The 12,122-nt window shown below is 43.0% G+C and overlaps 1 protein-coding gene across 1 annotated transcript in view; it reads right to left on the reverse strand.

Moving 5' to 3' along the window:
• Positions 1-286: 286 nt before the first annotated feature.
• Positions 287-12,122, reverse strand: part of SUDS3 (SDS3 homolog, SIN3A corepressor complex component) — a 31,704-nt gene continuing 19,868 nt past the window's right edge. Inside the window, exons 11-12 of the mRNA XM_032471606.1 lie at positions 6,539-6,623; positions 287-3,704 (exon numbers count right to left, since the gene is read on the reverse strand). Coding sequence (XP_032327497.1) covers positions 3,606-3,704; positions 6,539-6,623 — 184 coding nt within the window. The 3' untranslated portion in view covers positions 287-3,605. The remainder of the gene's footprint in view (positions 3,705-6,538; positions 6,624-12,122) is intronic.

The raw sequence follows: 12,122 nt of genomic DNA on the forward strand, positions 1-12,122 counted from the left end.
CACGCTTTTCCTATTTAAGGCCAATTTTAGTTACTCAGTTTCTAAATCAGATTCTTTTATCCAACCAGGAGACAGCTGACTACCTTTAAGGGTCGACACCCCTAGACTGCTCTTTACAAACCCGAGTCAGTCTTTGATGCCACTCCACCTCTCACTCTCCATAACAATCCAATGTCTCGTAGAGCCTTCCCTCTTCCTCAACTTCCTTCCCCTATGGTCGTTGGAGAGAAAATCTAATAAATTTCAATCATTTATCAAGTCAATGGATATAACACAGACTATATGCTGGTTTTCTCTTTGAAAGTTTATTGTAATTAAAAAAAAAACACACAAAAAACCTCTATCTTTTACATTTTACATTCACCTCTCAGAACATTTAATGTACCAGTTAACAATGTTATTGTATAAAAAGCCCACCAGTTGCCTGAAATGGCTGCTGTTTTTTGTTTTTTGTTTTTTTGCCATGTTCTGCTATTAAAGTGGTTTGAACTCTTTGGAAAAACTGGTGTAACATTATATACCGAGTTTTCAAATTCCCAGATTAGAAACAAGACTCTCAAATCAGGAGGAAATTTAGTAAAAATTCAAGGCTAAGAGGAAATGTTAATAGAAAAACAAAAACAAAAATACTGTAAAAAATAGGATTTCCCTCCACCCCGAAGTTAGGTAAAAAAATTCAACCAACCCCACCCCACCCCCCACATTTCTCTTAGAAAAGTCACCCAATCCTAAACGCAGGATCTCACACACAAATACAAGCAGCTTGATTTGCAGACCAGCCTCTGCGATCTTACACTGGCCCCAGCTAGAAGTTTTTAAAAAAAAAAAAAAAATTTACATTAGGTAGTTAGACTTCCAAAAATACTGGTATCCAAATGAATGAAAACGTCCTGGGCTTTGGTATGGCTACAGAATCTGGACACTGTTAAGAAGACACTGGCTTGGGGGGGAGGGGGAAGTTGAGGGAGGCACATAAAAACCTCCAAGTGGAGGTAAAATAAATACAAGGACACATCCAAAGCAAACACCGCGTATAATACTTGAGGCAGATGCCTCCAACAAAATAAACGCATAGGTTCTTGATCAAAATAACACACATACAGGTTCTTGATCGAAACTGTCTGGATCAAATTTTATCAAAGTGTCACCTGTAGGAAACAGGCTGAATTTGGGGATCCATCTGGTGCCCTGGGGTCTAAGGAGAGACAGAGACCTTTTGGAATAAGAATAGGCAGCCAGGCCCCTCTTACTCTAGGAAGCTCAAAGTCTGGTTTTTTTTTTTCCTCTCTAGGTTGACTTTGCTCATCACAAAAGCACCTCCATTTCCTCCTAACAAGGGGCCTTTTCCACCCCTGGTCACCACAGGGGCCTGTCCGATGGGCTGAACTGCTGATTCTTCCATCTGCAGAGTGACTAAATAAAAAAATCAACTCATCCGGGATTAGGAATATAATTTACTGTGCTGTGTCTCAAGAGTACTTCACAGTTTACCCCATTTTCATGAGATCATGATTTTTAAGGGCTGTGAGGCTACTGAGGAGAAGGCAGTGATGGGGCCGAGACCATGCTGAAGTCTGACCTCAAACATTCATAGAAGGGAAAAGGCTCAAGTGCCTGGTCTTCAAATGAACGTCTTTCATGACAGCACAACAGAGCCACCAGACAAGGCAGGAAAACCAGGCAACTTGTTGCTGCTTCAAACTGAACCTCCAGTGATTATCAATACAATTCTTCCCCCTAAAAAACAAACTTTGCTGTACTGTTAGGAAGACAAAACAATCATTTCAAAACAACAGCAACAAAAGACCCACCACTTTCAGTGGCAACATACACTAAATACATCTAAATAAATTTCCATTACAGGGCACTAAGGGGTAACAAAGAGCTCCCTGACATCATGAGATGTTACGTACACCACCGGGACAATTCCATCGAGAGAGCCTCTCTTACAGCAAAGGCCGCCAGGAAGAAACAAAAGGTGAAGCCCCTGATCTTACTGTAAAGATCACAATTATGGAGGTGGGGCTGGGAGGCAGAGAAGAAACACAGAGCGCCCAGGCAACTTGATAAACAGCATCATTTATCCTGTTTTCTAAAGGAGACTCCAACACCAGAAAAAAATGAGAGAAAAATTGGATTATAAATTAAAACTAAAATGTATCTGTGCAAATCTCTACTCTGAGTCTGTAAGGTCTGGTCTCTGTTGAAGCCAGGACTTCGGAGAAGGTGATTTACTTGTCATCACAGCTCCCCAAGTCGCTTTTGGGTATGTGCATCAAGAAACAACACAAAGAGAATCACTTGAGACCAAGGGAGTTAGTTACAACGATTTCTTAGGCTGTGTAAGGTCTATTGATTGTCCGTAGAGATGCTAACACTTGCTCTAATTCTAAATATTTGAAGCATTTAGGTGGAAACTAGAATATTAAAAAAAAAAAAAAGTCACCCAATGAATCATTTCTCTGATGATGGGAATGAGGGAAAGGGAGCAGGGAGAGCAGGGAAGGCTGCTTCATCAGGACTCATTAGGGAGAGTGCAGGTTTAGTGGCAGCCACAGCCTGCCCTGTCTCCACCTGGGCCAGATCTCCCAGGAGATGGCCTGGGAGGCCGGGAGTGCCCACAATGAGGTTCCATGGGTTTGGAACAGCCAAGTGCGACAATGGCAACAGCAACAGGAGCGCAGTGTGAGTTATGAGTGAGAGTCTATGGACCACTGACGATGACACCATCCAACTCATCTCCCCACCTACAACAGACCCCCCAGATAATCAGCCTGCGGCAGGCACCGCCTCATCTACTTGCGAGCAGGAGAGAGAAGTGAATTACAGGTGAAAACTTCCAAAAGGACCACTTCTTGTTCCAGCCTGAGTTAGAACAAACGTGTCTGAATAAAACCGATTGCACTAAACAACATTTAAAATATGGTACCGTCAGTACTTCATGAATATGAAACGGCCCCTCCCCCGACCCCATTTACTGCAGCGCACATAGTCTCCCAGGCAAGTTTTTCTGTCTTTTAGCCAATGGAATGGATGGCATACGCCAGATGTTACACAAGGCATTTATTTCTCCGAGAAGGCTGAGAGCCAGGAGAATTAATCTCCTTCCTCTAGGACCTTTGCCCCGAGCTTCTGGGGAAACAGCGAATTGGGCCCAACAAAGAAAGTAGCTAAGTGATCCACTAATCAGATTCAAAACATGAAAACGCATTGTAGAGTGCATCCCTTCCTACTCCTCTTCATGGCAGGAAAACCTAAAGAGATTTTAATCGAGTTGTCCCTTCAAACTCAAAGGAGGCTTAATTTAAAAAAAAAAAAGAAAAAGTATAAGCAAAAAAACAAAGAAGTAAAGCAAACTCCCAGTGCTCCCAGAAGTGAGAGAGTCTCACGGTGACCGACGACCGGAAGGAGTCGAGGTGGATCAAGAAGGACACACGATGGGGAGTGGCTGGCCACAACAGCGCCTTGCAGAATCCACAACTGTATTCGCCATTTTCCATGGCCAAGGAGCAATCCCCAAGTTAAAAACTTTCTATTAAGAGGAAAACAAAACAAAACCAAAAACCGCTCCAGGAAAGGGGTCAAGGGAAGAACACTGTAGGAAGTCAAGCCGCTGACCTCCGGCGGATCACGAAGAGCCCGCGCTGCAGCTGGCCCAGGTAGATCCTCATCTTGGTGCTGTCACTGGTCTTCCTCACCCAGATCTGCAGGGGAGAAGGAAAAGGGACAAGATGAGAGGGGCTCATACTGAGGAGGAAACGCTCCAGGGCACAGAGACATGCGTGAATTGGGTGCAGGCAGACAACTGGCAACCTCTTCCTGCCAACCCGTGGGGCCTTCACAGGCGCCTCCCAAAGGCACCCTCTATTGCAGAGCAGGGATCAGCCTTCTCTCCCGGTCGTCTCTCTCACACCCTCGGGTAAGCAAATGGAAAGCACAGTGATCTTGAGTTCTAGTTGTGCCTTCATCTTGAAGACTCTTTTTGATTTGGTTTGATTACCTAATTATCAACTCAAGATACATATATTCATTGTTATGTTCATGTATGACTGAAGCCTTGTGCTGTACACCAGAAGTATACACAACATTGCAAACTGACTATACTTCAATTTAAAAAGAGTAAAACAAAAACAAAAACAAAAACATATACTCATGAACATAAACTTTCAACCAAATTTGGGAATATCTTCCTCTTCCCAAGGGACTTCCAAACAGTCTAGCCTTTCAATAGTCTAGTTTCCTGGCAATTAAGGCTAAAGGTCATAAAAAGAAAAGAAAAAAAAAAGGACAACAATAAAAGCACCCATGAGTGAGCCAAGGGCCAAGGAGGATCCTGAGGAGGCCAAATTAGCTTAAGACAGTCCTTCCCTCCTGAGCATACTGCTCTCCCACAGATGGGATCAGATGTCTGGTATTTTCAGGGCAGACTCGACTCCAGAACTGAGATGGAACGCTTCCAACAGGGGTCCTGCCAGCGCTGCCTGGTGCACTCGGTACGAGGCACCCCTGCTGCCAGGGATGGGAGGGAGAGCTGCCGGCTCCTCAGTCACCTGCCACACTTGCAGGAGGGATGACTGGGGGCTCCACACTGCTGACCAAGCTGAGCCTATTCATCCTCAGAACCACCACATGAAGTAAGTACTGTCATCACCCCCATTTAACAGAAGAGCAAGAGTGAGTCATCTTGTCCCAGGTGAACCCTGGAGCCTGACATCAAAGCCCCATGCTCTTCTTCATTAAACCACAGCCCTCGACTCTCCTTCTCACCCTTTCTTTCACCCGTTTAACATGCAATGAGATGGAGCCAAAAGCATGACTCTTTTAAAGATCTGCATCTCACCCATATATGCAAGCACAACTCTGCAGATTTATCTCCTCCTTCCCCACTCAGTTTTCAGGTTAAAAAAAAAAAAAAGCTATGTTTCATTTCAACTTCTTTACCATGATTACTTAACAACACAGAGACTTTAAAGTCAAACACATTGGTTTAAAAATAAAGACCTCACATGAAGCTGAGCCTCCAAAGGACCCAAGGAGGGCTGCACTAGGCAGTCACCAACATGCTGAGACCCAAGCACCTGATACACCCAGAGTCAGGTAATGCAGAGGCCAAGGGACCCTCAGTGTCACTTAGGACTTGACCTGGAAAATCAGCGGGGACACTTCCAAGAAGTAAGAAATGTTCCCTGTTACCAGGGTTGTATGCCTGCGACGCACTGAGGCTTCTCCCCTCCAGGATAACATGTCTCAGTGTCACCGCTTCCTTGTCAGATCTTGTTGACACTCTATTATGACAATCTTCAACATAGAAAAAAATCTAACTTGCATGTCTATTTTCCTGAAAAATCCTGAGATGTCACAGAGAATGATGATGGCTTCTGGATTTGGGTTCAGGTACTAGGAGGCCACCTGCACTTAGGACAGTGGCCCACGTGGCCAGTCACAAATGCCCTGCTGTGACATCGCAAAGCCTCCTGTTGAGGAACAGCAAGCAGGTCTCTGAGATCCTCTCTTCTAGTTTTGACTTGGCTTGGGATGACATACAAATCCCAAGCCCAGAGAAAAACCACATTCATTTATCTGGAAGGCTCTCTCTAACTTCAAAGTAAACAATCACTTTACAAACTAGTCACATTTGAGGGCATTTTCAATGCAGGAAGCTGGGAGAACAGAATAGGCTTAAGTCATTTCATAATCCAGTCTCATTAGATTTACTGTGCACTGGCACGAATAAGTTACAGAGGGTAGACACATAAAAATCAATTTCTTTGCAGACATTTGTGCACTGATAAAAGATGAAGCCAATCCAGCTAGTAAAGTTTTAAACTGTTTTTCGACTATTAACAATGCCAGCTACACACAGACCACATCCCCCTAATGAAGGGCCAGTTGGAGAAGTCACAGGCCACGCACATCACCCCTGAGCATGACCCTCTGAGCTGACTCCACTCAGTCCCCATCCTACAAGAGTGACTGGAGGAGATCAGAACCTAAGGGCATGAGCCTGGTAGTTCGCTGTTCGGGAGCACAACAGGACACATCAGATTAGAAACAGCAGTGAGGAGTAGTGTGCGGGTCAGATCAGGCCAGCATCCATTTACTGGGCACTTACTGTGTGCCAGACGCCTTGTTAAACCCTCAGAGCAGGAAGCAAATCTATCAGTACACACGAAAGCTTGAGAGAAATAACACAACAGAGAAGGAATGTGCTCCACAGGCAAGTCCCATTCTCAGTAGATGGTTACCTTAAAGAGCAGCAGGATGTGAATGTGCAGATAGCACACCAACTTGCATCTCAGTGGTTCCTAACTGGGTTCCTTTACAGGGAGTTCACAAAACCACAAGGAATACACAAACCCACGTATACCGTAGTCAAGCAGAGTAAGGGATTTTCCAAGGGTGACTTCTGCCTATGTGCCATTTCTGCCTGGAAGTGCTGGCTTTAGACTCTAACCCACATGGAGCATGTGACTCTGCACTTGCACTGCAAGTCTGTCCCATTTCGTTCTCCTAAAGGGTGAGGGAGTTCAGGCCTTACCTCATTGGCTCCGACAGAGCTGATCACACAGCTCAGTTTCTGGTTGTCCTTTGACTCCAGATAGATGGCTTGGCTCTTGTGGTACCTGCCAGAAACAAGACACATACTTTTTTTTTTTAAACACTTCACTGAGGTATGATTGATATGTAAAAAGTAGTTCATACATATACAACTCAGTGAGTTTGGGGATAAGGATACACCTGTGAAAAACCATCACAACCATCAAGGCCATAAACATAGCCATCTTCCCCCTTAAGCATCATGGGAGGTGAGGAGAGCGTAGGTTTCACTTCCTGGAGACAAACGGGATGCCGGTGAGCCAGCAATCCTGCTCCTGATTATTTACCCCAAAGAAACACTCTTGCAGGTCTAGAAGGGACTCAACAGATGTCGTGTGTGACATTATCTGTGGATAATGGGAGTTCGCGCCAAAGCAGGGTGGCCATCACTGGGAGGGTGGAGAGATGTAATTAGTGTGGACCCGTGGACACAAACAGCAACATGGGTGGATCTTAAAAACCCAGTTCTTAGTGAAAATGTAAGAAACAGAAAAATATGAATACAATATCATTAACACAAATTAAAAACACCAACATGCTCCATTCCCCAACAAAATAAACAAACAAATGAAATAAAGGCTTCCATCCTTGGATTAGTTTAGATGACTTCCTGATCTTCTAAAGCTAAAGCTTATATTCTTGGTCCCACTGCAAAGGAGAAAAGGGGGTGAAGCAAAGGGCTGGGAAACTAACTCTGTATTTTTTTATTCAAACTGTATGATCCAATTCAAAAGATAAATTATAATTTTTCAAGTAAAACCTCTGTTCCCACTTTCTGCCTCCACCCCAAAATACTGCAGAAGGCTGGGTGGACAGAACAAATGGGCTTGAACGACTGCCCTGTTTTTTTCTTTTTTTTTCCATGTGTCATCCACAAGACGGGACACCAAATTCAGCCCTTACTTCAGTCACTCATTCAACAAATACTCATTAGTCACTTGCTGTATACCATTGACCAGGCTGGAGGTTGCAGGTAGACAGTGAGCAAAGCCACAAGGCCCCTGCTATCAAGAGCTTCAAATACAGTGGCAGTGATGAATATTAAACAGTCACACCTGGCAGACACTAATGAACAAAGTTCAGAGCATCTTGACATGCAACAAAGGGTATCTAATTTGACCTGGTCAGCCAGGAGAGCTGCTCTGAATGGAGGAGACGAGACAGACTCTCCCCTTTCTGACTCTGTATCTATTCTCTTGGCCTGTAGTGCAGGACCACCTTCACCGTCTTCTATGAGCTCAGGGACAAGGCCAAAGACGGAAGTGAGGAAGCCAGGGCCGAAGCCCAAATGAGTCAGTAACAGATGCCACAGGAGAGGGGAGCAGCTGCTGGGTTGCAAGAGTTGGACACATCAGCTTAGCTGCTGCTGGCAGCCCTGGCCTGGGCCAGCCCCAGTTCAGTCAAGAACATAACCTTTGGTTCATTCTGGCAGCACAGATTTAGCTAAACAGACCCACTAACTTATGTAACTTTCACCAAAATGCATCTCCCAGCAAAGCACTTCATCTTATCGTTATTTTTGTGGGGGAAGAAAACAGACTCTGTTCTGCTGGTGCAATAACACACTGCTGAGACATCACAGTAAAGGAGGAACACTCCCACGGTAAGTTTCTTCCAATCCACAGTCTATGCACTCCCTAACCTGCTACTTAGGAGCTGAAAACTCAGGTTTCCAAGACAATTTACTTCCTGAAAACACTGTTAAATGAAATCAAATCATAAATTCAATTAGAACAGGGAGATTAGTTTAGACTCAGCTTTAAAGTTGTTTTTGGCCAGAAATTAGTTGGTAAACGGGCCAGGGGACCTTCATTACACTAAATATGTAATATTACAAGGTCTGAATTGCACAGTGCATGAAGAAGGGCTGAACTAGTTCAGAGCAAAACTCAGACTTGAGTTTCCCTCCCACATCTAAGCCAACCACCCTATGTAAGTGGTAATGTCTTAAGTAACAGTTAGAATAAAAACACAGAGGGGGAGAACATCCAGTTATTCTATGCAGGTTATGAGTTATTAAAAAGATAAAAACACAAAACAACATGCAACTAGCCTCAAGTCATTCTATACTTTCTAAACACTTTAATAAAGGTCATGAGTGTGGTGAAGACGTACATTACCAGTGTGGAAATGTGCTCAACACAATGCTAAGGAAAAAACCACATCCACTGTGTTTCTCTGTGTGTAACAAAACATGATGTATGCTTTACATGCATATCACAAATACACACAGAAAAAATTGGGGAAGTTAATATTAAGATGTTTAGTAAGTATATATTAAAATTTTATAAAAATAAAAAACAAACTAAGAATGACATTCCTTTTATCACGTAGATTTTTTTCAGAAGAAATAGGTATTATTTACATTAAAAGTAATTATTTTCTTATAAATCATGGTACTGGAAAATACCTAAGTAACAAAGAAAGGATGAGGAGAAAATCTAATGTCACAAATTAATGTCTTAATGTCTGTTAAAGACAACCTTGGGAGACAATTCCAACAGCTCTCATGAGATGTGCTGCATTTTCCTTCAGATGTGCTCAGCTCCCAAACCCCAACACACCCGACTGGCTTTGAAGTCAACGTCAGGAGTAAACAATGCAATCTGGTCTTTTCCTCCTGGGAAGTGGTATGGGACTAAGCCCAAATCTGTCTGCTCTGGGATCACCAAATGGTGGTGGCTTGAATGCCCACCATTAGCCATCATGTGCCTCACAAGAGAGCTGGCCAGCGTGTTTCCCAAACCTGATTCCCAGGTCCTCTTGAACCAGAGGCTCTGGGACCTCCAGGAGATTCTCAAGCACCACACAATGGTCTTAGGGAACCATTATCCCTGGGTATCAAATCTATGCAATTGTCAGAATTCTCTGAAAAAAATAAGTCTTCAGAAACTGAAGTCTTCATATTAGGGTGGGATTTCCAAGATAAAACCAAAAAGTCTATGACACCCTTCACATACAAATTTACTTTCCAATTTCTAAAGACTAATAAAAAAAGGGAGAGAGGAATTCAAAATATGTTTAGACATAAAAATGTTAAAAAAAAAAACATCAATGGAGTTAAATCAGTAAAAATGCACATTACCACTTTTTTTTTTGCCAATTAACCAGTTTTACAAGCTACAACTCATCTCTACTGAAAAAAATACTTTAAATAGCCTCAGAGAACAAGCCTCAAATGTCAAATTGACTTTATTACTAATGGAAAATCTGACCTGGGAATCCTCACAATTACGCTCTTCAAGTTTTGCCTCTGTTCTTAAACCCAATGAACCAGAACCACCACCATTATTATGGAAGAAAGCAATTTCTTTAGAAGATGGGTCACAAAGTGAAGCAGGGAAGTGGGTAGAATTAATTTTATACACTACTGGGAATCTTGATATTAACATTTCAGACCCCCTTCCCTTCAAAAAACGAATACTACGTGACAGCTACAAAACAGCAAGGAGTTCCAATTTTAGTTGTAAACAGCCAGTTTTGGGTTAATAGTCTCTCTTGTGTCAGGCAAAGGCTGGAGGGTTAAATTCAGTGGAGCAAGTGGGTGAATGCATCTGATCCATTTTAGCAGTTCCAGATTTAAAGTGAGAAGAGAAAAAACAGTCCGCCAGCACCGTCAGTGAGTTATTTTAAAACCTCAGCTACTTCCACAGTACTCTCTAAGTAGAGTCATTAGTCCAAATCAAAATGTGAGGAAAACTTACAGCAGGATGTAAGATGCCTTAAAAGCAGTATAAGACCAAGGCCAAGGGAAGATGCTTATCTTTCAAAAAGAAACAGCGTGATAAGCGCTCAGGCCAAGATGGGGAGCCCCAGTCATACTCCTTTTGCTGAAGGCATTTAAAACTCAATGAAACGTGTTTTGCCAGAAATACTGTTTCACCGAAATACTCCGCACTATTGCAAAGAGAGTAAAGCGCCTCAGGCGACCTCTGAGCCACGCGCCACGACTGCTGGTAAGTAAGGAAGAATGACAGCTTCCAAACTGACAAAAGCCAAACACTTCAAGAGCCTGGTGAGACTGTGAGAGGCCTGTTCTGCACTGGTGGAGGCGCCGGCCAGGACTCCTGCAAACACTTCCCAGATACAGCAGGGAAGGGAGAGACCCACCTTTCAACAGACGAGTCACAAACTCTGACTGCCAAGGCCGAAGAAGAGAAACACACAGAATACAGAAGACAACAACACCCCAATACTGAACAACAGAATAAGCAACTTTCAAGTCTTTGAAACAGTAAAACGCTCCAAGGGACCTTATTTCAAAAATTTCTGCCACCACTGGGAGAAGGAGTGTAATTTCTTCAAAATGCTTAGGTGATCTAACACATCCCCTCAGACCACTGTCTACACTGTAAGACACCAGTCACCGTGGGTCCTTTCTTTAGAAAAACAAGACTTTTCTTTTACTGCATTTTCACCCTCAAAACATGTCTCATAAAGTCTAAAGATTACGCCTTAGCAAGAGGAAGATCGGAAGCAACACAATGACAAAATGAACATCATCTGAAATATCACATGGCTTTAAGACTCATAGGTCCGTAACAATGTTAGTGATAAATCTCATCATTTTTGAAGACGGTTCTTATGTGTGGGCTTGATCTTTAAAGGTTATTTGGTTTTCATTATTAAAAACATTTTTCATCTGATTTTGCCCCTCAGTGTGTTGAGCTGTCAGGGCCTGCCACCTAGTGGTCACAGGCTCTGATAAGCAATGTTAGGACACAATATAACTGGCCTTTTTGAAGAAGGTCAAAGAATCACCAAATGACAAGGGCAGAAGTCACTAAGATCAGGCGTACAGCCAGAGCAAGCCTTCACCACCTACTGGGTTATTAACTCGCTGTGATCTGACAGGTGGAAATGATTTATTTCAGGCACGTCAACTTCAGAAGTGCAATATTATAAGGTTATCAACTGACACAATGTTGGAGTTTTTCCTTTAAGAAAGCTGAAAACATCTGAAATAACCTTACTCTAATTTTGGAGCCCTGGGTTAAATAAATACACTGAAACTCAAAAGATTATACAGCCATTATAGATGACAGTTACAGAGAGCATACAATAACCTAGAAAAACATTCTCCACATAACCAAGTGGAAATACAGAACGTAAATGCCTGTCCACCAGAACTTAACTCTGAGTGAGAGTCCCTGCATGTGGACAATGAATACAAGGAATAAATCAGAATTTAAAGAGCTGTGAAAAGGTGGCAGGGTCTGGGTGACTGGATACCTAGCAGAAACTCTAGTTACAGAGCACAGTAAATGTTTGGGTAAATGCAGGAGTATTTAAAGTTCTTTCATATTGTTTTGCCATTTCCTTCCCAATGAAAATGCTGGTGGCCTGAAGGTTTTCAACCATTTCAATCTAAACTAGTAATGTTTCAGGATACAAATCCCGCAAATAGGTCTCCTGGAACACTCGTGCTGCAGGATGATGCACACAAAAGGTTATCTCGGTCAAATACACAACACCTAATAACATCTTAGGAATTCACAGTGCACATTAGCATAGCAGAGAACCCA

This window comes from Camelus ferus, chromosome 32 (assembly GCF_009834535.1).
Source record: "Camelus ferus isolate YT-003-E chromosome 32, BCGSAC_Cfer_1.0, whole genome shotgun sequence".
NCBI classification, from domain to species: domain Eukaryota; kingdom Metazoa; phylum Chordata; class Mammalia; order Artiodactyla; family Camelidae; genus Camelus; species Camelus ferus.